The 27288-nt window shown below is 33.0% G+C and overlaps 8 protein-coding genes and 2 long non-coding RNA genes across 11 annotated transcripts in view; 6 read left to right on the top strand and 4 right to left on the bottom strand.

Moving 5' to 3' along the window:
- Positions 1 to 2488, top strand: part of LOC17890947 (succinate dehydrogenase [ubiquinone] flavoprotein subunit 2, mitochondrial) — a 7169-nt gene extending 4681 nt beyond the window's left edge. Inside the window, 4 exon segments of the mRNA XM_023786388.1 lie at positions 1880 to 1951; positions 2028 to 2148; positions 2243 to 2279; positions 2385 to 2488. Coding sequence (XP_023642156.1) covers positions 1880 to 1951; positions 2028 to 2148; positions 2243 to 2279; positions 2385 to 2488 — 334 coding nt within the window.
- Positions 2489 to 2927: 439 nt separating this feature from the next.
- LOC17892958 lies at positions 2928 to 4274 on the top strand. Its single transcript, XR_002834627.1, has 2 exons — positions 2928 to 3148; positions 3246 to 4274. It is a non-coding gene; the product is annotated as an uncharacterized LOC17892958 (long non-coding RNA).
- Positions 4275 to 5350: 1076 nt separating this feature from the next.
- LOC17890726 (gibberellin-regulated protein 11) lies at positions 5351 to 6059 on the bottom strand. Its single transcript, XM_023786724.1, has 3 exons — positions 5951 to 6059; positions 5842 to 5866; positions 5351 to 5737 (listed from the first exon to the last, which is right to left on the bottom strand). The coding sequence occupies exons 1-3, from the start codon at positions 6023 to 6025 to the stop codon at positions 5556 to 5558; spliced, it is 282 nt and encodes a 93-aa protein (XP_023642492.1). The 5' UTR covers positions 6026 to 6059; the 3' UTR covers positions 5351 to 5555.
- Positions 6060 to 8376: 2317 nt separating this feature from the next.
- On the bottom strand, positions 8377 to 10513 carry LOC17892995 (elongator complex protein 5). The gene is made up of 9 exons (XM_006297865.2): positions 10301 to 10513; positions 10114 to 10206; positions 9863 to 10011; positions 9733 to 9779; positions 9581 to 9650; positions 9268 to 9494; positions 9095 to 9190; positions 8913 to 8988; positions 8377 to 8820 (listed from the first exon to the last, which is right to left on the bottom strand). The coding sequence occupies exons 1-9, from the start codon at positions 10465 to 10467 to the stop codon at positions 8621 to 8623; spliced, it is 1125 nt and encodes a 374-aa protein (XP_006297927.1). The 5' UTR covers positions 10468 to 10513; the 3' UTR covers positions 8377 to 8620.
- Positions 10514 to 10864: 351 nt separating this feature from the next.
- On the top strand, positions 10865 to 11993 carry LOC17893701 (60S ribosomal protein L6, mitochondrial). Of its 2 annotated transcripts, none has more exons than XM_006298801.2 (2): positions 10865 to 10973; positions 11507 to 11993. In XM_006298801.2, the coding sequence occupies exon 2, from the start codon at positions 11528 to 11530 to the stop codon at positions 11834 to 11836; it is 309 nt and encodes a 102-aa protein (XP_006298863.1). In that variant the 5' UTR covers positions 10865 to 10973; positions 11507 to 11527; the 3' UTR covers positions 11837 to 11993. The 2 variants fall into 2 exon arrangements, with proteins under 2 accessions (XP_006298863.1, XP_006298862.1); XM_006298800.2 differs by having other exon boundaries at positions 11502 to 11993.
- Positions 11976 to 13399, bottom strand: LOC17892594 (ADP-ribosylation factor-like protein 2). Its single transcript, XM_006298589.2, has 5 exons — positions 13194 to 13399; positions 12991 to 13101; positions 12700 to 12862; positions 12520 to 12600; positions 11976 to 12283 (listed from the first exon to the last, which is right to left on the bottom strand). The coding sequence occupies exons 1-5, from the start codon at positions 13256 to 13258 to the stop codon at positions 12146 to 12148; spliced, it is 558 nt and encodes a 185-aa protein (XP_006298651.1). The 5' UTR covers positions 13259 to 13399; the 3' UTR covers positions 11976 to 12145.
- A 3881-nt stretch (positions 13400 to 17280) lies between these two features.
- Positions 17281 to 18700, top strand: LOC17892714 (GATA transcription factor 20). Its single transcript, XM_006296671.2, has 2 exons — positions 17281 to 17676; positions 18155 to 18700. The coding sequence occupies exons 1-2, from the start codon at positions 17335 to 17337 to the stop codon at positions 18440 to 18442; spliced, it is 630 nt and encodes a 209-aa protein (XP_006296733.2). The 5' UTR covers positions 17281 to 17334; the 3' UTR covers positions 18443 to 18700.
- Positions 18701 to 20394: 1694 nt separating this feature from the next.
- Positions 20395 to 21548, bottom strand: LOC17892391 (non-specific lipid-transfer protein 8). Its single transcript, XM_006298779.2, has 2 exons — positions 21144 to 21548; positions 20395 to 20705 (listed from the first exon to the last, which is right to left on the bottom strand). Exons 1-2 carry the CDS (start codon positions 21485 to 21487, stop codon positions 20696 to 20698), a joined length of 354 nt encoding a protein of 117 aa, XP_006298841.1. The 5' UTR covers positions 21488 to 21548; the 3' UTR covers positions 20395 to 20695.
- Positions 21549 to 23001: 1453 nt separating this feature from the next.
- Positions 23002 to 25090, top strand: LOC17893662 (monoacylglycerol lipase ABHD6). The gene is made up of 5 exons (XM_006299427.2): positions 23002 to 23537; positions 23614 to 23789; positions 24245 to 24334; positions 24696 to 24763; positions 24843 to 25090. The coding sequence occupies exons 1-5, from the start codon at positions 23057 to 23059 to the stop codon at positions 24967 to 24969; spliced, it is 942 nt and encodes a 313-aa protein (XP_006299489.1). The 5' UTR covers positions 23002 to 23056; the 3' UTR covers positions 24970 to 25090.
- A 1876-nt stretch (positions 25091 to 26966) lies between these two features.
- The window catches only part of LOC111831653, a 1054-nt gene continuing 732 nt past the window's right edge, over positions 26967 to 27288 (top strand). The window contains exon 1 of the long non-coding RNA XR_002834773.1: positions 26967 to 27235. This is a non-coding gene — a long non-coding RNA (uncharacterized LOC111831653). The remainder of the gene's footprint in view (positions 27236 to 27288) is intronic.

Below are 27288 nucleotides of genomic sequence, written 5' to 3'. Positions count from 1 at the left end.
GTGTGAAGTATGTGTAGCACTGTCACGAGGTGGTGATGTATGCAATGCAGCAGGTATAACAGCAGGTGGTGTAACATTTAAATGCATAGTATCATTAACATCTAAAACAGGGGAAATATTCAAAGGTAGAACTACATTGTCAAAGAAATCATTCTCATGGACTGTTTTATGTAAAGTGTGAAAAGGAAACACATGCTCATGAAAAATGACATTCCTGGTTATTGAAACTCTATTAGTATCTAGATGCAACACTTTATAGCCTTTATAACCACAAGAATATCCTAAAAAAACACATTGATCAGCCCTAGGACTAAACTTATGCCTATCTTTCAATAATGTCGAGACATAACATAAACAGCCAAATGTTCTCAGAAAACTGTAATCAGGAACCTTCTGTGTAAGTAGTTCATATGGTGACTTATTGTTCAACAGAGGTGTAGGAGTACGATTGATTAAAAAGATAGCAGTTAACAAGCAATCACTCCAGTATTCTAATGTAACTTTTGACTGAAAAATCAATGCTCTTGCTACATTTAGTAAATGTTGATGTTTTCTTTCTACCACTGAATTCTGTTGGGGAGTGTAAGCACAAGAAAACTGATGAATCATTCCATGTTCTCTAACTAGATCAGTAAAAGCTAATTCAGGAGCATTATCTGTTCTTATAGCCTTAACCTTTGATTTATATTGAGTATCAACAAGCTTTAGAAAATCTGGAAAATGCTTTATTACTTCTGATTTAGTTTTCATCATATAAACCCAAGTAACACGAGTACAATCATCGACTATGGTGAGAAAATACTTAAAACCATCTACAGATTCAATAGAGAAAGGCCCCCATACATCTAAGTGAAGAAGATCAAATGGAAGTGAAGACATGTGGTTATTAGACTCAAAGGGTAGCCGTTTCTGTTTAGCTAAAGAACAGATACTACAATGCTGATCTAATTGTAAAGAAGACAAAGGTAAAATACCAGACAAAAGCTTTAACTTGTCAGAGGATGGGTGTCCTAGGCGTTGATGCCAGAGATGTCCATCGACTTTCAAGGATCCAGAGAAGTGACTTTCAGCATGATCAAGAGTGAGAGTAGACGATGGTAAGGATGATGATGCAGGTTGCAGGATATACAGATTATGTAGAAGAATTCCTTTACCAATCATCAATCCCTGAATACACTCCTGGATATAACAAAATTCAGGATAAAAATGAGCTGACCCATTGTTATGTTTTAAAAGAGTACTAACAGATATAAGATTGAATTGAAAAGAAGGAACATGCAAAACATCATGCAAAATGAGTGAATGTGACAATGGAACAGTGCCACAATGTTTGATGTCCACTCTAGTTGCATTTGGAAGAGAAACTGTGACTCCAGTGACTGTGACAGTTTCATTAAAAAATGCCAAGTCAGAGCAAACATGACTAGTAGCCCCACTATCTATGATCCAACTACCATGAGGAATAGCTTTTGATAATGATGAAAGACATTGATGTTGAAATGTGAGTTTATTATTCTCAAATCTAAGAGATGTGGATGGAAAAATGGATGGAAAAGAAGGAAAAGAATTGATACCAGCTGAGGATTGGATAGACATAGCACCATGTTCAGTGATAGAAGCCTTAGCAGATGGAATTGAACTCTCTGAAACATGAACCTGTGCATTCAGTTGTTGTATCAATGTCTGAACCTGATCATTGCTCAATGTGCTGACATCAAAATTTATTGGTGGAGTATTCGAGGTCGAAGCAGTATCAGTCATGACATTTGCAACAGCATGAGACGATGGCCGTGCAGCAGTATTAGTAGACCTTATGATTTGGTCTAAAGAAATATAATCTCTTTATTTTTAAATTCTTTTTTGTGGGTATGATGATCATAGGTTGTGATTTGATCGATAGGACATGGGACAGTTTTGGTGATGTCAAAGTGACAGATCGGAGTTTGATATGGTGAGAGTTTAAATCATTATAAAGACTGTGTTTAGGCTAATTTACTAAACCTTTGTATATGGAACTACATTGTTAGGAACTCGGATTTGATAGAAACTATGGAGTTGGAGAATCTTTTGATTAATGCAAGCATAACTATGCATTCTGCTGAGGCTAGGAAGGAGAGTCGAGGAGCACATGCGCGTGAGGATTTCACGGTTAGTTCAATGTTCCTTACATTAACAAAAATTTGTCTTAGTCGAAATATGGAAATATCGATCAAAGAGAGATTTTGGTATGGTTGTTTTGCAGAAACGAGACGATGCAAATTGGATGAAGCACACATTGGGTAACAATTTATCTTTTTATTTCTCTTTTGAAAATCATAGACTCAAAGTATGTTCATGTTTTCCTTAGATATCTTCTTTTGCTTTGTTTATATGTATATGTTGAAGGTATTGGGAAGAAGGGAATGTGAAATTGGAGTATAGACCAGTGCACATGAATACATTGGATGATGAAGTTGACACTTTTCCTCCTAAAGCTCGTGTTTATTGATTGAGATATCTTCAACTTTTCCCTCAAGAGCTTTTGGTGAATCCAAATCATTTATTTTCTATAATAATCAAATTTATTTGAAATTATTATCCCGTTAATAATTAAATGTTTTACTATATTATTGACAACAAAGAAAAAACCAAATGTTTCGATTTTCTTTGTTCTCCAAAAAAAATAGGACAGAAGATGTTTAAAATTATTGCTACGGCCCACGAAGACCAACATCTCATATTAGCAGCCCATTACAAAATTGTTTCTTTCTTTTGTTGTTTTCTCATAAAGTAAACCGCCTCGCTTTAATGAAGGATAATAGTGACCCGAAAGACACGCAATCTCCCACGCGGTCAAATCTGAACCGTTGAGGTGTTATCGAACCATTTAATCTGAACCGTCTATCATTTCCAACTCTATATATAAGAGATGAATTATTTTTAGGGTTATCTCATCATCGCCTCCATATTCATACGCGTCTTTTGCTTCCTCCCTTCGTCAACGCTTTTCTCAGATCTTGCTGCTATGGCGACGATTCTGATTCTTTTCGCTTCTAATTATCGTAGAGATCCTCCCGATCTTCACAACCGTGTCGTGTTTTGATCGAGATCTGATGGTTGATTCCATGATTTGGCGACGGATCTGACGCAGATCTAGCTTTTCCTCTCGGTAAATCTGATCTTCTTGTATCGATTAGCTTCTCTTATATTCGTTTTTTAAATAGAATTGTAGTTTCGTAATCGAGAATTCTGTTCTTGAATATCAGATCTGGCTTTGGATCTTCATTTGCGGCTTCGTAAGACGATAGATCTGTAAATTGGTCACGTTGAGGCGCATAGATCTGGGATACAAGGAGATGAATCTGAAGCAGACGCTAGGGCTTACTCTTTCGTGTTTGGATTGAAGTGAGTTAGGGTGTATAAGATGTTTTGTTGGATAGCTATGGCGTCCCGATCGCATCTTTGTCATCCGACCTTTGCCATGTCAGGTGCGCTTGCATGGCAGGTCAAAACTGTGCTTAATAAAAGTTATTTTGTGGGTTTTGGAGAGGAGATCGCACGGGTTGTTTATTTTTTTTCCCGGGATCTCCTCTCCTCTGTGTGTCTTGCCTCGCTCCCTCTCTCTCTCTCTTCCCTCTTTTACATCTCTAATTCGCTATTGGTCATATACTCAAAAAAAAATCGATCAGAAACAGAGACTGCGACTTAACTGGAGCCGTGGCTATATCAATCCTACTAGCACAAGAGAGTCAAATCAGGTACTTATATTCATATTAATTATGATCCTAAGTTATTATTCAAGCCAAATCAGGTACCCATATGCATATTAACTTGGATCGTTAATTACCATACAAGTAAATAAGCATTTGAAAGGAAATATCAACATGATTTGACTTTACAACATGTTATGCACTTCTTTACAACATGATAGTCCGGGGCAACGTTTGATCATATTTAATCGTTTCATCAAACATTACATTGTTTAAATGATATTTTAGTTACTTGTATAATGTAATTAAGTTTTTGTATTAAGGTTTTTCAATAATCTGTCGTCAGTTTTAGAATTTGTATTTAGCTAAGTTTGTTATATCTGTCTGTAACGATATCCTTTCTGTTGAAGTATGAAGCTCGTTGACAGGAAAATTGAAGTTTTGGCCAACATATAGATTTCACAATCCAGCCATTCTCGTATATTATTTTGTGTTAAAGGTATAAATTTTTGGTAATAGACTTAAATAGAGTAAAATGTGTACATTAATTTTTGAGGAATAAAATATATTGTTTATTTAGTTTTTTTTTTTTTTTGAAGTTTACAAGTTAGTATGTTTTTTTTCTTTTTTGTAATTATATTTTTTTGTTATCGAAAAGTAGCATGATTTTTCTCCATTAATTTTTATGAAACTACTTTAGCTGTCAATTGGTATCTAATTAGAGTGCATGAGGTATGATATCTGTTTATTAAAAATAATTTCGTAAAAGTTAATGTAGGCAATAGTATATATTTAAAAACTCCAAAATTGTTATTGTTTATAGATCTGTAAGCTCAAAATGGCAGAGCGCTCGTCTATTATGATGGACGAGAGGTTGGTGGTTCGAATCCACCCAGTTCTGGATTTGTTTCGGTTATTAGATAATTTCAAGAGTAATCTTAAGTTTATTCATCCTTTCATTTATTTTCTTTACTTTGCTTATTGATAGTTTTCCTAAAGGTTTTTCTCTTGTGGTTAATAAACTTTTTTCTTGGGTTTAGTATAGTTTTTTTGATTGGACAAATTAAGTCGGCAAGAGAGACGTATTCTTTTTGAGTTGATTTATTTTCAGAGTTGATGGCATATATCTATTTCAATTTACTTTCAATATCCATTGCTTGTGACAACAGTTGTTTCACTTTGTGATCCACAGGATTGCCATACACATGAGCTTTGGAAGATGCACACTGAAACCACAACAGACGGGGATTATAGGATCAGACTTTGACGGCTACTTGCTTTTGAATGTGTTACATCGCATCGCTATGCTCTGTATTGACATTTGATACTCGAAATCTTGTGCATAGAGAGCTGATTTCATATACATCATCTTTCTTAATTTTATTGTTCTTTCTTGATAACTTCACATAATTTTATTTTCATAAAAAAAAAAAAGACACTAGACATATTCTAATGAACAATGATCACGTTACAAATGCCTAGTCAACTCTTAAATTTAATCCCGTAAACTGCTATAACTTGTGCGCCACAATCCATTAGTCTGTTCATTCATATTCCATTGTTACCATTTTAAATCCAATGCCTAACTCTTCCTACTTTTTGAAGTCAAAACATTTTCAAACGTTTAAATTGTTAAATCGGGATCCATATGGATTATTGAATCAACAACAACCAAGAATCGTACAATATATATATTTAGCTCTAGAGTCTAGACAATATACAATCTTCAAAGAGTGCAAAAAATAACGTATAACATGTATTTCTCTTTTTCTGTGTATTTTATTTATTCCATATAATATAATAGCAAATTACTCAAAGAAATTAAAGTAGTGTATTAAAGAAACCAGATCAAACAAGTGTGTTTAATTAAGGACACTTTTTGCGACCACCGTGGGTGGTGAGGCTACCATAGCACGGACACTTTTCGTATTGTCCGTATGTGCCCGGCGGCACGCAGCTGCACCTGGCGCAGCAAGTCCCGCACGCTCGGTGACAAAGTTTCTGCCTACTCGAGAGCCTGCACCGTTCTTGGCACTTGCTCTTGCAATCTACATAGAAATGCATACCATTTCCAACCAAAAATTTTAATAAACACATATATATATATATTAGTTCAACGTGTATATTCATACGATTAATATCATGTAGTTACCTATTTTTGTGGCTTTATTCGCCGTCTGCATGAAATATTATGAAAATTTTGTTAGAACATATCAAAGTACAAGAAATATGTTTGGCTGTTAATTGTTAAATCAAACCACCATGTCGGCATGAACCAAGTCGAGGACAAGAAGTGATATGAGAAGAGAAGCAAGCACGACTTTGAATACAGCCATAATTCTAGAATCAGAGAAAAATTTTGTTTTTGTTTTTCTTGTTGGTGGAATTATAGGAGGCTTCTATTTATAAGCTTGGTATGTAGGTTTCTTCTACATGCATTGGTAATAAAAGACAGAAAAAGAAAAAACAAAATTCAAAGAACTTTAGTCAAATGGTTTTCTTTGTGTTACTAATCAAATTTTGTGAATTGGTCAAGACATTAGATGTATGTAATCAATATTTCTTTATCCCTTTGTGAAATCAAGATACTGAAAAGATCATTTGCCAAATAAAAAAATTAATATGATCTTTAAAAGATTTTTAAAAAAATCAACATGCTTCTTTTGCTGTTCAATTCAGAGATGTATCTAATCAAAATTAAGATTCATTTCAGTTTTTTTTTTCTACTTTCAATTTGTTTCAGTTTTTAGATTGATTTTTTAACTAATTTGATGTATTTATTTTAAAAAATAGAAATAATAATATTAATAATAGAAAACTAAGGTTGTGTATTCAGAGTAGAATTTTAAGTGATTTGAGTTCTTTTTTAGTTTTTACTTTGATGACTTTAGAGAAGTACATATGATTTATTGTAAAATCTTTTCAATACCACCTATAATCATGAGATTTGAATTTCTGTATTTTTTAACTAAGAAAATCTTTTCAAATCCTCTTAAGTTCTTCAAAATCAATAGTTCAATAACACTATTAAAAGTCTTTTAATATTTCATTAGACTTTTTTATATCCATGATTGAATATACATATGATTAGTAAGTTTTACACAAAACACTTAAAATTCTACTTTTAATACACCCCTTAAATTGATATTTTATTATCTTTCTCATGAGTTATTAATGAAATATTTTCTCCAAGATGTAAATTGTATTCGAGATCAAAACTGAGCAATCCCTTAAACTTTAGCGAAGATTTTTATGTCACTGTGTTAGCTAGCTAGTGTTTTTTTATCAAACGAACAATTAATAAACTCTACTTTTTCAAAAGCTTTTTATAACCTCTACCCATCACCAAGATACACATCTAAATCACCCATAAAGGACAAGTATTTCAACGTCTCTTATACAAATTTTCAATAACTCCCAAATTGGAAAATCTCACTAACAAAGAACAATGTCAATTGGTGCGTAGAAAAAGTGGTTAAAAATTCTTGCGTACCTGAATTTAGTTGTTAAGCCTAGTCCAAAAGAATCTTCACATTCCCAACATTGAATGCCGCCAACTATCACCCGACAAGAAATAAAAGGGAATGACCATGGCCAAAAGAGTCCGCAATGTCGACAAAAAAAAAAAAAAGAGTCCGCAATTAAAGTTTCATCCAAGCTTTCCTTTATTAATATTTTATTTTATTTATTAATGGGTGAAAGAAAATAATATAAGCCAAGGAATCATCATGGAAACTTTAGCAAACTCTCCAAGGAAATCTTTATATCCATCACTACCAAACACTTGATCACACTAATGTATATATTTAATTGACCAACAGAGATTACCTACTTTGAACAAGAACAAGCGTGGAGGAAGAATATGAGGAGATTCAATCCTCTAAGTAGTTATCTCAACCTATAAACCCAAATGTCAACATTTACTATAATAAATGGAACAAATTATGAAATTTCACCACAATGTTGGATAATGAAAATGCATATGACTAAAATGTCAAAACTAAGACAAGATATATTACAAAAATACCAAGCAAAATGAAAGATTCACACTAAATTATCATCTTTCATTTTTTTATAGACATTTTTGCAAATTTTTGTACTAAATTTGATAAATATTTTAAAAATAAATATTATCCTCGACATATAAAATTATAAAAGGAAATAAAAAGATTATGGATTATAAATGGAAAACAAAGAATATATGGTTTGTGTCATACATGGCTTTGGACCTTTTTGGTGGTAAGAAATTAATCACAACCACCGGTACATATCAAAGTTGTTAAAATTTCCACTACTCGAAATTGGAGTAACTGTTTTGTGTCCTCCTAAATCCAACACTTACAATTCGTATACCATTTTTATTAAATAAAATATACAAAAAGAGTTAAAAAATTATTTTAAAAAGATGATGATATGTCACTTGGTGAAGATTGTGTCTTTTCCTAATGAATGACCGGCTTTCTCTTCTTACTTGGAGGATATAAAAGTTGACGAGAAGAATTCTTATCTTTTTCTTTGTCTCTTATTTCAAGAAATGTAAATGTAAAAATGGAATTCTTGGCACGCAAAACTCGTGTTAGTTCGTATGATGTTAAGTTTGTAAACAATTTTCTGTGCGATTGACTCATTTGAGTTGTTCTTTTAGTATGATGTTGACAAATAAAAAGAGATAGATGATATGACCATCTATAATATAAGATCACTTCATCATTCATTACTTATCTGATAGGTATGTCTTGATATACATATGATGATCATTATGCAGTCATAACACAATAAATAACTCAAGAAGAATAAAAGCTGAGATCGTTACCGTAACACCTATATAGTAACAAAGTTGGAACAATCTAACTAAGATCTCAACAGTTGCCAAAACCCAAACCAAAACCGGAGCCATTCTCTCTGATCTAACAAGTGAATTTTTAAGAACTTTAAATGTCCAAATCATCATCAGGGTCCTCATCAGAATCAGGATGCTCATCGTCCGAATCTCTGAAATATATAATCTCCCCTCCCTTACCCGATGAAACCACATCCGTCTGCAATTCCATTGAAGACAATGGTGTTGTCTCAATCTTGCCATCAACAAGGGATCTCCGACCATCATAGATATCTAACGATTTTCCATCATCTGAAGAACAAAACCGTATCAACTAATGTTTTAACCACGATGACAGACATGAATGAGCTTAAATTCTCTGGCTTTACGCTATGTAAACTCACCTTGGTGCTCAAAAGGAAGCACAACTTTTTCTTTCTCGACTCGCTCTTTCTCAGACAACTGTAGATTGAACTGAACCTGAACCAATAAGAAACAATAATATGAGGCATACAACTTAACATCATGCATCACATCGAAATGAACCACAAACCAAGAATTTAAAGAGCAGAACATAATAACTTGCCTTAGGCAAAAGGCTTTTAGTGGCTGCAATACCAGTATCCGCAGATGAAATGGGTGAAAAGTTTATTCCCGATTGATCAACATGATATTCTTCAGACTGTAGGTAAGGAGTTACAAGACTGTTAACTAGACGACACTCATAGGGTACAGAGAAAAGAGTAAGAGGGAACTCACCATTACTCTGACACGTCCCTTTCTAAGCTTAAACCGAACATGGAATCGCCCTCTACCGAAATCCTGATGAACCAAAAACAGGTTCTCTAAAGCATTCCTTTGTCCATCTTCAGATGGACACAAAGGTTCTAAGTTGGCTTTCATTGTAGATATATATTCAAGCGCATTTGTGACCTTATCTTGGTGAAGGTCAGTGTTTAGTGACCAATAGATACTAGAAACTTGAGCTGCACAGAAAAATTCAACCTTTGCTATCAAGCCTAACAATTAATAAAACTAATAAACAAGTGTTCAGGTCCATGTTGCAAAGTACCGTGGCTTCGAAGATCTGTTAAAAGACCAGAAACTAATGGCATGGATGAACGTCTTAGCAACTCATTCACCTGATTCAAAAGTTCAGATATAAAAATCACTTCTCTTTTCGATAATCGATGCCTAAAACCTCATCAGCGAAAGTTTGTTTACCGAATCTATAGCAACACAGAAAGGTGTTTTCCCGTCTCCAACCAACTCTGTAGCAAAACAATCACTTTTAATCTCCTATAATCCTTTAGACAAAGATCCAATCGAAAAGGATGCAATGTAAGAGAACTACCTCTTCCCGCTTCAATGATTGAAGAGAAAAGCCTTTTCAAGTCACTCACACACTTGTTTAACTTAACCAAACTTGACCCTTCTGTTAAACCAGTTGAAGGCTGATCAATCCAGCCTAGTGGATCAGTGTAACAATCCAATATACGAATCCTTCAAATCATAAACCAATCGGTATCAAATACAAAGAAGAGCAATCAAAGTACTCAACAAGTTAGAATAGTGTTTTCGAAAACTTAAATAAATCAAAATCACCATTTAGAAGATGAAGTGACAATGATTCCTTTTTGCTTCAACAATTGCAAATAGAACGAAGGGCTTCGCGAGAATGTGATCAGCACGAGACCACTGTATCGCAAAGTAGGACAAAAAAAAAGAATACTTTAGCTATAATGAAGCAATTAGAGATCGAATATAGTAGAATTAGGGTTCGAGAGTGTACTGCGACTTGGATTTTCCAGCCAAAATTGATGAAGATAGATTCGTGAGAAGGTAGCCAGAAACATCGAGTCCGAAAGGGGAAGCTACAGTTTCTTCAATGGTGAGAGCTGGTGCGAGCTCTCCTTCTTCGCCACCGTCTCTTAGCTTTCTGAAAATCGATTCCGCCATTGTTGAGAGATTCTATAGCTCTCTCCGGTGAAAAAGAAAGCTTGCAACTTTCAAAAGAGCGGCGAGGAAACAAATATCGGAAAAAGTTTCAAGTTTTCTTGGGCTTTGTTATGTAGTCCAATGGGCTTTGTTATGTAGTCCAATGGATTTTGTTATGTAGGCCAATGGGCTTTGTTATGTAGGCCAATGGACTTTGTTATGTAGTCCAATGGACTTTGTTATTTAGTCCAATGGACTTTGTTATTTAGTCCAATGGGCTTTGTTATTTAGTCCAATGGGCTTTGTTATGTAGTCCAATAGGCTTTGTTCAAAACAACACTCGAGGAGGAAACGAAAACAGCGTGTCGTTTTTTAACACGGCTAAAAACGTCAACCATTTTGTATGTTACTCAAAGAAACGAAATTAAAGAAGAAGGAGAAAGGTTTTAGGCCGGAACTGGGAGACTGATCTGGATCGGCCGGCGAAAAAGCAGAACCGTCACATTCGTCGTCGGAAATCAAGAAAGGTAATAACTGTTCATTTATGTCGATCTCTCACTCACTATCGTGTTCTTTCTTCCCTTTTCGCTATCCTGGTGATAATTTACAAATGGAATCGAACTTTTTTTTTTTTTGTGTTTATTCATCATTTCTGCGATTTTCTTAGTACAGCAGTCACTTTATTCATGGAAATGAGGTAAATTTGGATTTTTATTTGTATGTTTATATAGCTCTCGTAATATTGCACATAAACTGTTCGACGTATTTCCTGTTAAGCTCATATGTTCTTTCCACGTCTCCGGGATGGTTTACAATGAAACGAATGGTAAAAAAAAAACACATTTTTCGAATCATGGTCAATTTCACTACTGTTCCTTGATGCACCCTTTTTGTATTCATGGTCAATTACACATTTTGAGTAGTGTAGAAACTAAATTTACTACCTTGATGCACCCTTTTTGTATTCTGAAAGGCTTTTCATCGTAAGTAATGGTGATACCCTTTTGGTTTTTTAACTTGATTCGGACAAATTACAAAAAAATTGTACTTGGCAGGATAGTTCTCTGTAGGTAGAAGAGAAATGGAAGCCAAGTTTTTTCGGTTCTTGAAGATTGTTGGAGTTGGATACAAAGCCAGAGCTGAGGAAGCAGGACGTTTCTTATACCTCAAATTGGGTTACAGTCACGAAGTCGAACTTGCAGTTCCTCCAGCAGTTCGGGTCTTCTGTTTCAAGAACAATGTGGTTTGCTGCACCGGAATCGACAAGCAAAGAGTGCATCAGTTTGCTGCAACAGTAAGGAGTTGCAAACCCCCTGAACCTTATAAGGGCAAAGGCATAATGTACATTGACGAAGTTGTCAAGAAGAAACAAGGAAAGAAGTCGAAATGATCTCTCTATTATTTGTGTGCTTGTTCCTTTGCAGATACAATTTGCATCTTTTTGTGGTAGATTATGTGGTTGGAATTGCTCATCAATAAGTTTTATTTTGGATGTATGAAACATCATTTTGTTGTTAAGTCTCTTTCAATGAAACAAAATGAGAAGAGTTCGTCTTTGCAACTTAAGATTTACGTTTGTCTAATCATTGTTACAATAGAACTTAAAGCAAAGCTTATAACCAATACAAAGTAACTCAATCAGCATCTTTACGCTGCATAGAGTCGAGTATAACAAGCCATTGTGAAATGCAGTTGCCCATTAGTCAAGCATATAAATCCTGGAGGCAATGTCTTGAACCAACCAATCGAATCCCTCCAACAACCCTTCACCCGTATATGCGCTGCAACCCACAATTTTCCAGTGCCGGCTTTTATCCATGGACTCCAAGTTTAGCACCTTTAAAAGCAAGAAAGATGAAACTCAATTTTAGCACACAATACAACTCAGAACAAATCTTACTTAACCCACTAATCTTCACTGAAGTTGAGAAAGAACCCATTTAACCCACTAATCTTCAGTAAAGTTGAGAAAGAACCCCTTCCAAGACAGAGAGGCCAAAAGATTCAACCCAATAAACCCAACATCCAAAACTCGTTTCTATATATAGTCGTAAAAGCTTCAAAAACCCTTACTTTGCCAATCTCATCAGGAGTAAGTGCACCTTGAATATCCTGTTTATTTGCTAGTATCAGCAAAGATGACCCAGCAAGCCTCTGCCATTTAAAACCAACATTTGAACATGGATCATCTTCTTCATCACAAACAGCAACACAATCTTCAAATTACAAAGCTTGTTAATTGAGTACACATACCTCTTCCTTCAAGAGATTGTCAAGTTCCATCTTACAATCATCTAACCTCCTAAGATCAGAACTATCAACAACCCAAACCAACCCATCAGTCTGCTCAAAGTAATTCCTCCAATACGATCTTATTGTCTTTTGCCCACCAACATCCCATATATTAAGAGTATACCTACACACACATACACACCATTATTCACAAACATTAACATTGCCTGTAACCTGTTCGATCATATTCCTGAACCAATTCTGAAGAAGAATCACGAAACTACAAGAGCAGAGAGAGAAAAAGAGCTTTACTTTTGGTAAACAATGGTTTTGATGTTGAATCCAAGAGTTGGGCTGATCACACTTGTGTCTTCTCCGTTTATTTTCAGTACAATCGTCGTCTTCCCAGAATTATCAAGTCCACTACAACAACGAAATACCCAAAATCAGCACTATATCAATAATGTATGATTAGATCGGAGAATATGTAACGAGTTTTGGAATCTGAGACATACACCATAAGAATTCGCATCTCCTTCTCTTTCTTCTTGATCTTCCGGATTATGCTTAACAGTCCCATTTTTCACACAACAGAGCTTCTAAACGAGAATTGAAAATCAAAACGAGATCAATGGTTGTCTACAGATTTCAGATATCCACACGGTGGTTTTCGTCTCCGACGACGGCGGAGATGGCTTTAGAGAGGATGTGATTTCGAACGGAGAAGACAATCGACGGTGATGGTGGACCCAAACAAGATGGGCTTTTAATAGTATAACAGATTGGCCCAAATGATGGTGCGATAAGTAATAGGCCTTATTCTCATGGATTAGTGGCTACGTCAATTGCCATATGTCTGGCCATATTATAGGTGTTTCTCTTTAATAATTGGGGTTATAAAAAGTCTTAAAATTTCTTTTATTTAAGGCATTTACAATAGTTCAAAAAAAACAAAAATCACAGTGATTTTGAGTGGTAAAATTTGATATTTGATCTTGAATCTCACCCAAAAAAAAAAAAAAAAAAAAATTATACATCGAGCAAACGATTAACAACACTACACACTTATGCAGTAATGCGTAGTCGAAATCCGTAAATTCTTTTAAGATCAGATACTAGAAGATGATGGAAGTAGCCCCTTCTCAAGCTATCCATAAACCTAAGGGACAAATTTTATCAGTCTTATGAACTGATTTTGGATTTTACTAATTAAGGGGAATGATCGGATCACTTGGTTACAAAGAAGATTTGTTATATATACGTGAAGCAAACTATTAAACTAAACATTCATAGTAATATACTATATCCATTACTAATTAAGGCTAAATCACCTTTTAATTTGCATATTAACTAGAGGTTAATTCGATCCCACTTGTGATCACATGATCTATAACCTTAAGGTGTCAAAAACGAGAAGTACTAAACTAGAACAATAATATACATGAGAAGGATAAGTGGACCATACGTCATCTAGAAATATTAGTCAAATGGTCAAACTGGAGAATGAAAACGTTATTAAGAAACCAAAAAAAAAAAAAGAGAAAGAAAACACCAATCGGATCTTGATCCTTTTGAGGGAATGTTTTGTCTCTTTTTCTTTTTTTTGTTTGGTTGTTGTTTTTGTTGTTTTGCTGTCATTCTCTTTGTTTTATTCTCTCTTCCTCTCTATGTTTGAGTGTTGGAGACGGACCGTATCATACAGTACGGATCGGAAAAATGATAAAAAGTGCATGTTATTAGCGTAGTTAATTAAGTATCATGAATCGGTAATTAGATTTAACACACACACAAAACGAAACCCTAAATCGGTAATTAGATCACCTATGTAGTATCTTATGACATGCATGCATCTACATCTTTGATATCGATCTACGTATCAAAACGTAGCACAAATTGTGATTACAATAATATTTATTTTTTCGAGACAAAAACAATTCTCTAGTGAATTAAGCAAATTTAAATAAATAATGTAATTTAAATGGCAATGCCAAAGCCGAACACATAGACATAGCTATTAGCTAGTGTCTCGTGAAAGAAACATATATAATAAGTGGCTATGACAAAAGACCTCAAAGCCGAACACTTATTAATGTGTCTTTGGGTTAGTCGTAGTTTAGGTTTCTTGTTCAATGAAACAAAGTGCATGTGTTGTAAATTAAAAGCGGCAGTCTTCTTAGTTAAACAAAGAGCTCACACCAATCGCTACTCCGATTTGATTCTTTGTGTTGGCTTAAAGCCTGACTCTTTCTCTCTTTAGAACTCTTGAATCTTTAATATTCTTTGAATCTTCTTCTTCATTTGATCATTTTATTTCTAGACTAAAGTATATAGTTTCAGTTCATATTCCGGGTTATATATTTGCAAAAACTGAATAGCAATATTAAATTATCTTTATTAGCTTAGTTTTCAGTTAAAATTTTTTTTGTTTATCATGGCTAGTGGCAGAACTCAAGTTTTGAACTCCAACTTGAAGGAGTATGCTTAGTAGTTTGTCCTTCAACCAAAAATACATAAAATCATTAGAAAATTTTATTTAAGAGATGATCTTACGTTAAGCTATGTATATAACTTTTGCTTTAGAGTTAAGATTTGATAGGCTTAGAGATATTTACTATTATATTCTTGTCTTGGCAAAACATCATCTACTTTAGGAGAGGAACGAACTAAGTATATAACCCAAAATTGGGAAAACCAAAAACAATAAAGAAGAAGGGAAAAAGAAAAAGAAGTTAGCAATTGAGTGTTTTGGGTGTAATAATAAATCCAGTTGAGTTTATTCGCTTTTGTACTTTTTTTTTTCTATGATTTTGCTTTAAAAATATATTTTTGAGTTTGGGAGTTTGCTTCTTTGACTGATCAATTGAATCTCTCGTTCCCCAAGCCAAAGAAAGAACACAATATGTTGCTTTTGATCATTGCCAAGAATCTCACTTCGGAATTCCCTTTACCTTTACTCCCTTTTTTAAATTTTCGTTCTTAGCTTAAACAGTACTACATCTGAAATTTCATGTTTAAAATACATATAATAAAATCTGAACTATTTTTAATCTCTGAAATTTCATGTTTAAGATGCTTCGATAGTTTTTTAGGTGTACTGTTTTTAGTTTTCTTATTTGAAATCGGCTAAAAACTAAGGATTTCGATACGTTTGATATCTATCTAATATATAGTACATGTATATATAGTACTAGTTTCACAATTATTTTGAAACTACTACTATGAGCATGTATATTACTTTCATTATATTGAATTATATAACTAGTATCATATGTATATGTAGTTGCGGATTACTTTTCCTTATTATATAACTTTGGTTGTAATTCGATATGTTTTTGTTATGGTGATCGATAGATATTGTATTGTACATACTCTATTGTGTAAAACTCTTACGATAACTTGTAGTCGACTAACTGTGCATCTATATATTAGTGTTGGTGCAGGGATTAACACCACAACATACCGTCCTAAACTATAGATAAACTAGACAATTTAAATTGGGAAATTTCGATCAAGACTTTTTTTACGGGCCCATAGGCAAATGCCCACTTAGATCGCCGGCAGACCTAAAATTGTCAACATTTCTAACATAAAAAGGAAGATTTACTCCTAGATTTAAGGAAATTTAACGTATCTTGTAATCTAGATATCATCGAATTAAGAATACAAGAACCCGAGTTCTCTAGTTATTTTTGAGCAAAAACCTAGCTTCCTCTTCAAAAAACATAAAATTTTCTGTCTTTTCATCGTTTGATCAAGCTTAAAGAGAAATTCCTAAAGAGAATTTGTTTCCCCTACTCATCAAATTCATGGTGTGAATGTTCAATTCAACAATTAGAGTCGGAGGATGTTTAAAAGAGGCAAATGAGTGAAATCTGGTTTTGGTAATGGCAGAGCCAAGAGACAAGATCCTTAGAAGACCGTGACATTGTCACTCACGTGGGCCTCTTTTGACCAACCCCTTCCGACACTAAAACTGCAGATACACAACACTTATCATTACTTGCATAAAATAATATTTTCTAAAAAAGTCTTTTAACTTCATCAAAAACCATATATAATGAATGCCAAAATCTACTGTATTTTTCTTAAGAATAAAACTACCTTTAATATATAGTGTGCTTTTATTCACTTTTATTTGAAACAAACATGAAAAGAAACTACTCCGAGACACAAAAAATAATACTAAATGTGTTTTTAAGGTGAGAATTAGAAAAAAAACTATATATAACTTTAAGTTTGAATGTAACAACTGAAATAGAATAACAAAACATAATACGCCAACGAAGTCTTATTGTTTACTGTAACATAAAATCGGCGTTCGAAATAGAATCTAGAATACTTTGTCTTCCAAACCAAGAAACTCAGATAAAAATAAATATTTCAATGATTTATATATAAAGCCCTGAAGAATATTCATTGTAGAATTGTTGCTTTCTTTAGATAAAGTAAAGAAAATAATGTAATCTGCACTACATTAATAGATTCGATCACATATATAGTTACCACAGACCAAGTTCGCTTTTGTCTTTACTTAAACTGTCTCTATATATATGTTAACAAATATGTCTTGATTTGTAACTTGTAACTCAGATCACAAAGCCACCAAAACACAACACACATATCTCTCTCTCCCTATTTGATCTAGTCTACATTTTCATGATGGGATACCAAACAAACCCTAACTTCTCTATGTTTTTTTCCTCTGAAAATGACGACCAAAACCAATACAGTTACGATCATTACAATGATCTCTCTTCATCAACTTCTGTTGATTGCACTCTCTCACTTGGAACACCCTCTACTCGTCTCGACGACCACCGTAGATTCTCTAATGCTGGTTCTAACAACATCTCCGGAGACTTCTACTTTCACGGAGGAAATGCTAAGACTACATCGTACAAGAAGAGTGGTGGTGGTGATCATAGCTTACCTCGCCGTTGTGCTAGCTGCGACACCACTTCAACTCCTCTATGGAGAAACGGACCAAAAGGCCCTAAGGTAATTTATTAATATTTTCGTCATTTATTTGTATATGAATATGATCATTAAATAATGTTGGAAGTGTCAATGTCCGAGATGACCATCGATATTAAACGTATAATGAAAATTTAAAAAGTGTTGATGAATTGTTGAAAAAAGTTTCTAGATTGTAATGAAAGTAATAAAAGTGTCATTTTGGCAAATTCAAACCTCATGTTGTTAAATCATACGGAACTACTCTAGGAAATAAAGTACCTATATTTTTTCTAATCAAATTTTGTCACATCATATACTTTCTTGGTTGTTTTTTTTTCATATTGTTCTTCCATAAATACTTTATCCAAAATGAAAACAAAATAAGTGATTTCTTCTTTAAAATATTTATTATACAATCTCTCTATCCTTCGTTTGTTTTTATCTAGCATTACTATAATATATACATTTCATAGATATGTTTGATGTAATGTAACATATACAATGTTAACTTGGTGCACAGTCGTTATGTAACGCTTGTGGAATCCGATTCAAGAAAGAGGAGAGGCGTGCGACGGCCAGAAACTTAACGATCTCCGGTGGAGGTTCATCGGCGGCAGAACTTCCGGTAGAGAATCCATACAACGGAGGTGGAAACTATTACGGTCATCATCATCATCACTATGCTACGTCGTCGCCGTCGTGGGCTCATCAGAACACACAAAGAGTTCCTTATTTCTCACAGGCACCAGAAATGGAATATCCCTACGTGGATGATGCTACGGCTGCTTCGTTTATGTCTTGGAATTGACGTACGTGTCAAGTAAGCGATGGCCTTCTCCACCATTTTGACGAGATGAAGAAGAAAGAAACGTTACTTATCATAGATTGTATCACACAAAGTAAAATTCAGTCTTGGTCAAATTCATTATTATTTTAGTTTTTTTTTTTTTTAATTCTTTTTATTTCGACTCTTTTAGCTACTTGTGTTTTCTTTTTCACGACTTTTTTGAAAGCTATATATATATATATGGTGTTATCATATACAAATACGTACTGTAGTAACCCTTTTCATGATGTTCCCACTTACTAGTTACTATATATGATACATATATTTCAACTTTATTTTGGTGTCGTCTTTTAAGCCTTTAACGTTGTTCGATGCATTGTTAAGTGATCTGGTTTTTGCTTCTTTTTGTAGCAAATATATACAGTACCATCCTCGCATTTTGCTTCATAAAAAAAATGTGAATTTAGCAAAGCTTTTCTTGGTTCCTAGACAAATAAAGAAAGCATTTGAGATCATTTAAAAGGGAGGCAAAGAAATGTAAGTGGACATTAGCCTGGTGAAGCCCAAATCTATTTATTAGTAAGCAAGTGAGAAAGCCCAACACTCGTCCTCGAAGTTAGGTCAAGTTCTTTATTAGGTACAAGAACTTTACCTAATAAAGAAGTAGTAGAACATTTCTCCGAAACCAACGACTCCTCCATATAAATAGAGAGCTAGACAAGAAAACGATACAAATCATCACAATTTTACTCCAAAGAATACTAAAGCTAGATTATTGCTAAGAATATTAACGAGTTTCTCAAGCTAATCAAAGAAATCTCTTGTAATAGATCAACTTTTGCGTCTAAATCAAATTTTCTTGAACTCTTTTTGTTTTCCAGTTTGATTGTATGGTTTTTACTCGCACAAGAAGTAATGGAAAAAGAAGTGATCATAAAAATCCAGGTTGCAAAACTACAATATAATACAGCAGCTAGAGATGATCATTCCGAAATTAACCAACCAAAGATATCTAGAGAGGTGTTTAAGAGTTAACTGTTATAAACGTTAAAACTTGAAGAGCAAAGCAAAACGAATCACATGTATTTTTGGGAGAATAATTGACTTATGGAGGTTTTATTCACCCCCAAAATAAAGTTACATTTTATATATGTTGAGTTTATGGGATAATTGATAGGATATGAAATGCTCATTTTATATATGTTGAGTCGGCTTTGAGCTAGCCAACTTCAAGAAATTTGGTAAAGGAATCTTGCATCGTTCGCAAAATTTGGTCAGTGAGATTTCGTTATGGGAAAGCTCATGGATTTGATGTTCGGAATCTCTCACAGACGTAAGAGGAACGTTCATTTGAAAGGCTTTTAGTGATAATAGACTTTTGTATTCAGATTTCTTTTTCTTGCAACACTCTTCATCTCCCGAAACAAATTCAGGGAAAACAATCAAAATCGTCATCGCTTTTTCTAACTTCTTAAGCTTCAATGCTTTGGTTGAATGGTTAGACCGAAATCAAATCAAAAATTATGTTTCTATATTTTTATTTTTATTTTGTCATAAAACCATGTTTATAAGTTATAAATTGATTGTAAACCTAAATTATTTTTATATTCAGTGAAATATCTACCAAACAACTAACAATATCTACCTTCTTAGCAAAAAAAAAAAAAAAGAAGGAAATTCGATTTTTTTTTAGCATTCTCTTCTACAGGATAGCGTAAAGGTATGTGAATTGACATACATACCTCTTCTAAATAATTTCCACAATACTTTGTTTTTTGAATTCTTTCATTTCTTAAGGAAGTTTACGTAGAACGACTGAAAAGAATAAAAAAGTGCGTACATTGTAATAAACTACAGCAAAAATTCACCTTCCCATATTTTCTTTAATGACATGATCAATTTTTTATTTTGATTTGATAAAATCTTCTCATACTGATACTTTATGATATTTAGTTTGTGATCCAATAAGGAAATATACTAAACATAGATCGAGCTCTGATAAAAATATATGACAACAAGAAAAGCTGGGGTTTTGTTTTATGACTCATCAGTTCACAATATATATCCAAACCACCGGAGTAAATGATTACATTGCATGCACAAATGCACTAAAAGAACTAGTACACATTAACATGTACATCGTCATACGTAACGATATGGCATGTGTCGGCATAAACACTCGCCTAAATATATGATAAGGCGTCTTTATTGAAATAAACCGCGTACTTAATTAATATAAGAAGTACCATTATATTGTTGGATGTTGAGAATAACTCAACCAACCCTGCAAAAATAAAAAGAAATTCAACAAATGGTTATTTATTTCATCTCGTATAGTTTAGAACTTAAATCAAACAAAACTCAAAAATCTTTAATTATTATAAGTGCATAGGAGATGCAAATTGTTCCAAAATTGAGTAAAAATATTTTGTTTTAAACAAAGTTTACAGTCAATTAATATAGAAAACGTATTAAATTATTATTAAACAAAGTTATATATTCGATATGAAATTTCAAATATTTACAATTTGAAATTAGCCATAAGTAAAACTTAAAAGTTGTAAAATATGATTATATTGGTTATATTATGTTCAGCTTAAGTGCTTTCTAAAGTTTAGTATTATAAACTTGAAAATTTCTTAGTTAGAACTATAATAAGACCAAGATACTAGACAACTTCAAAAATCAGTCAAGACTCGAGATCATATCATTAAAAACGTACGTAGTGCAGTCGACAGTAGAAGATGCATCAACGGGCAAGCTCGCACCACAGTTGCTAGCAAGGGCTTGAGCCAATTCAGGCTTCACGGTCACACTACTAGCCACTGACTTGATGCATTGGCAAGCCGCCTTCTTATCGGCAGATGCGGTGGTCGCCGCCGCTAGATTCTGAACTCCGTCGCAGCAAGTTTGGGGAGGCTTTCCACTTCCGCTGGTCAAGTAGCTAACACATGGCTGCAAATCCTGTAGCACAACACTACAAGATATTGCGGATTCAGAATAACGAGGCATAAAGAATATCCCAAGAACGCAAATGATCGCTACACTTTTCATTATGTTCATCATTGTAGATATTGAGAATAGTTAAATAAAAATCTGTAAGGTGTATTTTTGCTATATATGTAGAGTGAAGACGTGTGCATGCAATTTATATATGTGGAGAATTTAGGAAATTTTATTATTATAATTTAGAGAAATATTAGATGTTGGTTTGGTTTGTGATGGAGTGAAAGTAACTTTTAATGTAAATGTAAAAATTCAACATTTTGGTATGACATTGTTTTAAATATATATTATTTGGTCTATGTAGTTAGGTTATAGAGATATCTTGTCATTTTGGGTTTGTGTGTATATTAAACTTATAATCGTTAGGTACAAATCGTGACTACGTCAACAACACTCAAAAATGACGTTTTTACTAAAAGTGTATAATCAAATTTATGGAGTATAGTAAATTGTGCGTAATCGTATCTAATTGCGTAGCTCAACTAATCAATATAAAATATTTTCAAACAAAATATAAATCGTAGGAGGTATGGACGTGTGGGCTTTCTTTAGATCAGTATGAAAAGGACCGATTTAATTAGTCCATAACATCATGAACAAAGATAAATCTTGTAGAATGTAGATGATCAGATTTTATTCTATATTAAAAATTAATAATGGTTAAATATTTTCTACAAAATAGTAATATAATACTCTCTGTTTTTTATTACTCTATTTTCTAGAAACTTTTCTGTTTCAAAAAAAGAAAATTTCTAGGTTTTAATTATATGCAATATTTATTAATTATTATTGATGAATTGTAAACTTCAATAATTATAATAATTGAATACTATTGATTTCAAGTTATATAAAAATGTAAATTAAGTTTAAATTCGACCTATTTAAAAACATATGACAAATACAGTAAATAAGTAAGTTCACTAATAACACTATGTATATTTATAATACAAAAATAATTATGAGTTTACTTAACAAGTATCAGATTTTTCTTACCAAAAAAAAAAATAAACAAGTATCAAATTCTTATTTTATTTTAGTTTACTACTTGCGAAAAATATATCTACCACTACATTTGTTTTGCGAAATTTGACAATCTAGTAAATATCTCCAAAAAAAATAACAAGAATTGTCTTACAACATATCGACACTAATAGGAAGTGCATATTTATAACTCTGACTAGATTCATAGTCCAGAGATTACATGCAAGGCAAGTAATCAAGAACTCTCTATCATCTCCATTTTTCTATCAGTTTTGGTTGGTAACATTAAGGAAAGATGAAATGTTCAAAAAGAAAAAATGCATATAGGTGTAATAGAGTGACAGTATATTATTAAAACGAATAGATTTACCTGAAAGACTAAAGAAAAACATTATATTTTTATTGTTATCAAAATGTTTTAAGTAGTACGTACGTAGCTACATGCTATTTGGTAAGTTATCACTCAAAACGTCAAACAAGATAAAATATATAAAAATGTGTAGCAACAAGAACCCAACACCAGATACATTATAATTAATTCCAACTCAAAAAAGCTTTAAAATTAAGCTCATCACCACCCTCCATATGCTGTTCTATCTTTAAAACATATCCAAACAAGAACCAAAAACAAAAGATAGAGTAAACACAATGGTGAACATTGTGGAGTCGCAAAAACCTTTGTTGTACAGTCTCATAAAATTGGCTGGCGTCATTCCCTACACCGTAGAGACTGAACCAGGGACGAAGATGAACTTCTGGATCCCCAAAGAAACCCTAAAAAAACCAAAAAAATCTGACAAAAACTCTGCCGTGGAACCCAAAAAACCTACCAAACCAGTCGTCTTGCTCATCCATGGCTTTGCAGCAGAAGGGATCGTTACGTGGCAGTTCCAGGTTAGATCATTAGCCAAGAAGTACTCAGTCTATATACCTGACCTCCTCTTCTTTGGTGGGTCTTACTCCGACAACCCGGACAGGTCACCAGCGTTTCAAGCTCACTGTTTAGTCAAGTCTCTTCGTATCCTCGGCGTGGATAAGTTTTTCCTTGTAGGGTTTAGTTATGGTGGCATGGTGGCTTTCAAGATCGCCGAGGAGTACCCTGAGATGGTCCGGGCCATGGTGGTCTCAGGTATTTACCATATGCATTGTAATATCATTCTTAAATCTACGTAGACAATTATAAGATCTTTTTTTTTCATTATCAGGTTCGATACTTGCGATGACTGATACGATCAGTGAGTCTAACTTGAACCAGTTAGGTTTCAAGTCGTCGACAGATCTTTTGTTACCAACTTCGGTGAAAGGACTCAAGACTCTCTTCAGCCTTGCTGTTCATAGACCCATGTGGTTCCCGAACCGGCTCTTTAAGGATTTCATTGAGGTACCTAGCTACTCAAACTTTGCAATTTATTATGTAGCATCCGGAAGTCAAATTTGATCCCGGAGCTCGATAAATAGCATCATTTTTTAATATAAATAACAGACATGTAAAATGACTATAGTATAAATACTAGTAGCTAGCTTTGTGGTGCTCGCTTTGTTTAATTTCTTAACTTACCTAGAATATAAAAATCTCATGACAAGGAGAAGACAAGTGAGTTTTTGACATATATGTTGGTAGTAAAAGAAAAAAAAAGAAAAAAATATGGATATGTTTGGCTTTTCATTTAGTTTTAGAGCTTAGCAAGACCGTCTTTTTATTTGTGCAAAAACTTATATTTATGAACCCCTAATCCTTAGTCTAGAATTAATTGGGATTGTTAATTATTCATATTTCTTGATAAGAAAGTATATAGTTTCCATATGCTAATATAGTTTTTTTTGGAAATTATGAAGGTGATGATTACCAATAGGAAGGAAAGAGCCGAATTGTTAGAAGCTTTGGTCATCAGCAACAAAGATACGACTATCCCTCGATTTCAACAGGTTAATAATTATATACTTATCATATAGATAATTAAAAAAAAAGTCATTCACAAGAAAACATATGAAAGCAACTTTATAAATACTGGATTTTTCTAGTGACAAACAAGAAATAATCGGACAAATGTTCTATGATCTGGAAGAGTTTTGTCGTAAAAATATTATTTTAAAATTTGAAACTCGAGAATAAATTAACACCATTTTTGAGTAACTTCTGAAATCTCATAACTTATATAACTTAACTTATATAATTTATATCGACAAAACTCTTCCAGATCATAAAACACTTATCCGATTAAATCGAAAATGCATTTCAATTTACTACTTAACGATTCGATTAATTTTTGAAAATATTGTTTGACAGAAAATACATCTTCTATGGGGTGAAAGCGATCAAATTTTTAACATTGGATTTGCCAAGAAAATGAAAGAGTAAGTTTTGATACAGTATTTGTTTTACAAAAATATTAGATATAATTTTATCTCACTTAAATCATGTTTAAAATGAAAGGCAATTAGGAGAAAATGCAACAATGGAGAGCATAAAAAAAGCAGGTCACTTGGCACATTTGGAGAGACCTTGTGTCTATAACAGGCGACTCAAAAAGTTTCTTGCTTCGGTTTACTCCGAAAGCTAAACAATTCGATGTAAAACTGAATCAATACATAAATGATTCATATCTACTTTGATTTTAATTCTTCTGTCAAAAATAATGTAACCTCATATATATCTCATAAATAATATGTGGTTTATTGAAATAACATAGTTCTTTTTTCTCGCCATTTTTGTTTCATAGTTTATATCATATTGTTGTAATTTTTTTTTTCCTGTGAATCAGAGAATGAAGACATTTTAGTTATAGGGCCTAAACTTCATGACAACCCCAATTGTCGAAGTGTTCATGGGTCATTGAGTGAAGTGCACGGAAATGTATTTTCATTTTCCAATTGGATTACTTGTTTGAAATATAGTATATTGGGAGTATATATTTATCAATTGCTTGGAATCTTGGGTGATTAGTTTCATGTACCATTCAAAAATCTATGGTCTCACTTGCATCAACCACAAAACGGATTCTAATTAAATACAAAAGTTGTAATGAGAATTGGGTCATCAAACAATAGTAACAAAGCAAATTAACACTAGAGCTTGGTCAAAGAGTGCAAGACAAAAAAGCCTGGTAAGTCGCCACGTGGTGTATTCAATCTTGCATGCTCAATTGCATTACAGGAAGTTTAAATCCATACATAAACATTCTTACTGTATTGAAAAACAAAAAAGGATGATTAGAAATCAGTGATATATTTTATGATTACTCGGAAATTGCTCCATAACAAGTTGTCATTGCTGACATGTTTAAGAAAGTAAAGAGTTTAGAGAAATATGTTAAATAACTTATTAACAATTCAAAATTTTAGTATTGAAAATATTCTTGTTGCCAGAGTATACATGAGATGCATTAGCCCTGGTCATGTATTTCTTTAATCTATCTACGTATATTTACGTCAGTTTCTGTTTATATACATTATGTTTTTCTCTATTATATTTTATGAACTTATTTAAAGGCTAAAGATTCCGTCATTTTTTATAATTAAAGATTCTTATATATACATTTATATGGACGATTACTGTATTATTTTCTATTGTATGAAACATAAAATGAATATAATGTCGTTTCCAAAATAAAAAAACATTCATTAATTAAATACGTACTGATAACACAAAAACTTATCAAATTTAAATTGATTTTTTTTTTTTGGTGTGTTAGCAGCATGCATTACGTAAAGTTAGATTTAAATATTGATCTATAACAATAACCGTTATAATTAATGTACTACATATGTCAGTATATATCTTAGTTATTTTTGTATATATTGTTGTCATGGTTTAGATCGTTTATGTACTTAACTTTTTACTATTTTGGTATATCTTATACCATTTTAGAAAGAAAAGAAAAGAAAAACAAAAGCTAAATACATTATCTTCGTTGATCAAGGCAAAAATACTTCCAAGATGGAACTTTTTCACAAAGTTTTTTTTGTAATACATAATTTAATAAAAGCATATGACGTTTGCTTTCAAAGCGATTATCGTGATATTAAAATTAATTAAACAAATATAGATTCTTAAATCCTTTAACAAAAAATATTATACATAGATTCTTCAGCTTTGTATTCAAAATAGATTCTTCTTAATTTGTCCTGTTATCAAAAAAATATTCCAGCACTTTAATTGTTTAATCAATATATTCATTTAGTTATTATTTTTATTATTTGAATCATTTTAAAACTTATAAATAAGTAACAATCCGTGTTCAAATAATTTTTTAGATCCAGATAAGAAAACAACATGTAAAACTTTAGAAAAAAATAAAGAAACAATTGTTTTATAGGAAGAAAACACGCAATGCGAGATTTTATATACTTCGTTAATTCAAACGAATTTTTACAGTGTTAGAGCAGGATTAACGGTGGTATCTTAGGTGATTTTTAAGTTTTTTATGATTAAAATTAAATGTTTAATCATCATTTATCATAACATACGTTGCTTGTTTAAGATACGTAAACTGTGATAAGAGACGGACATGTGGCAGCTTTTTATTGGTGGAAGAAGAAAAAGAAAGGAAAAAAAAAACTCTTCTCGCGTTCTGTCTTCTCCTCATTTCACTCTCGTGAAAACAAAGTTTTTTTTCCTTTTGGCGATGAAGATGGCGATTCGGCTCATCTCCGATCTTCCGCCGTAGATGTCGTCCGGCCGACCAATCTGAGAGATATCACGACCTCCAGCGTTGCGGGAGTTCCACGGGAGGAGGAGATGCTGAAATCAACAAGTGGTGTGAGAAAAAGACGGCGAGGAGTACCGGAAATTGTTGGCTCCGATTTGTTCCAATCCTTCTCAAATCGGTAAGTTATGGTATGAATCTCTCTCTCTGGATGTTCGAAATGTTGTTTGAATG

The sequence above is a fragment of the Capsella rubella genome, unplaced genomic scaffold (assembly GCF_000375325.1).
Source record: "Capsella rubella cultivar Monte Gargano unplaced genomic scaffold, Caprub1_0 scaffold_3, whole genome shotgun sequence".
NCBI classification, from domain to species: Eukaryota; Viridiplantae; Streptophyta; class Magnoliopsida; order Brassicales; family Brassicaceae; genus Capsella; species Capsella rubella.
Note: the sequence above shows the minus strand (reverse complement) of the source record. Positions and strands in the feature narration are given on the sequence as shown.

Coding starts and splice junctions, on each gene's coding strand:
- LOC17890726 (XM_023786724.1), bottom strand. CDS start 6,025: ATGGCTGTATTCAAAGTCGTGCTTGCTTCTCTTCTCATATCACTTCTT. Junction 5,867..5,950: donor ACTTGGTTCATGCCGACATG/GTGGTTTGATTT, acceptor TATTTCATGCAG/ACGGCGAATAAAGCCACAAA. Junction 5,738..5,841: donor GAATAAAGCCACAAAAATAG/GTAACTACATGA, acceptor ATTTCTATGTAG/ATTGCAAGAGCAAGTGCCAA.
- LOC17892995 (XM_006297865.2), bottom strand. CDS start 10,467: ATGGCGGAATCGATTTTCAGAAAGCTAAGAGACGGTGGCGAAGAAGGA. Junction 10,207..10,300: donor GCTGGAAAATCCAAGTCGCA/GTACACTCTCGA, acceptor TTTGCGATACAG/TGGTCTCGTGCTGATCACAT. Junction 9,495..9,580: donor AACAGATCTTCGAAGCCACG/GTACTTTGCAAC, acceptor TTTTCTGTGCAG/CTCAAGTTTCTAGTATCTAT.
- LOC17893701 (XM_006298801.2), top strand. CDS start 11,528: ATGGAAGCCAAGTTTTTTCGGTTCTTGAAGATTGTTGGAGTTGGATAC.
- LOC17892594 (XM_006298589.2), bottom strand. CDS start 13,258: ATGGGACTGTTAAGCATAATCCGGAAGATCAAGAAGAAAGAGAAGGAG. Junction 13,102..13,193: donor GAGATGCGAATTCTTATGGT/GTATGTCTCAGA, acceptor TCGTTGTTGTAG/TGGACTTGATAATTCTGGGA. Junction 12,863..12,990: donor AAAACCATTGTTTACCAAAA/GTAAAGCTCTTT, acceptor ATGTGTGTGTAG/GTATACTCTTAATATATGGG.
- LOC17892714 (XM_006296671.2), top strand. CDS start 17,335: ATGATGGGATACCAAACAAACCCTAACTTCTCTATGTTTTTTTCCTCT. Junction 17,677..18,154: donor ACGGACCAAAAGGCCCTAAG/GTAATTTATTAA, acceptor CTTGGTGCACAG/TCGTTATGTAACGCTTGTGG.
- LOC17892391 (XM_006298779.2), bottom strand. CDS start 21,487: ATGATGAACATAATGAAAAGTGTAGCGATCATTTGCGTTCTTGGGATA.
- LOC17893662 (XM_006299427.2), top strand. CDS start 23,057: ATGGTGAACATTGTGGAGTCGCAAAAACCTTTGTTGTACAGTCTCATA. Junction 24,335..24,695: donor CTATCCCTCGATTTCAACAG/GTTAATAATTAT, acceptor ATTGTTTGACAG/AAAATACATCTTCTATGGGG. Junction 24,764..24,842: donor TTTGCCAAGAAAATGAAAGA/GTAAGTTTTGAT, acceptor TTAAAATGAAAG/GCAATTAGGAGAAAATGCAA.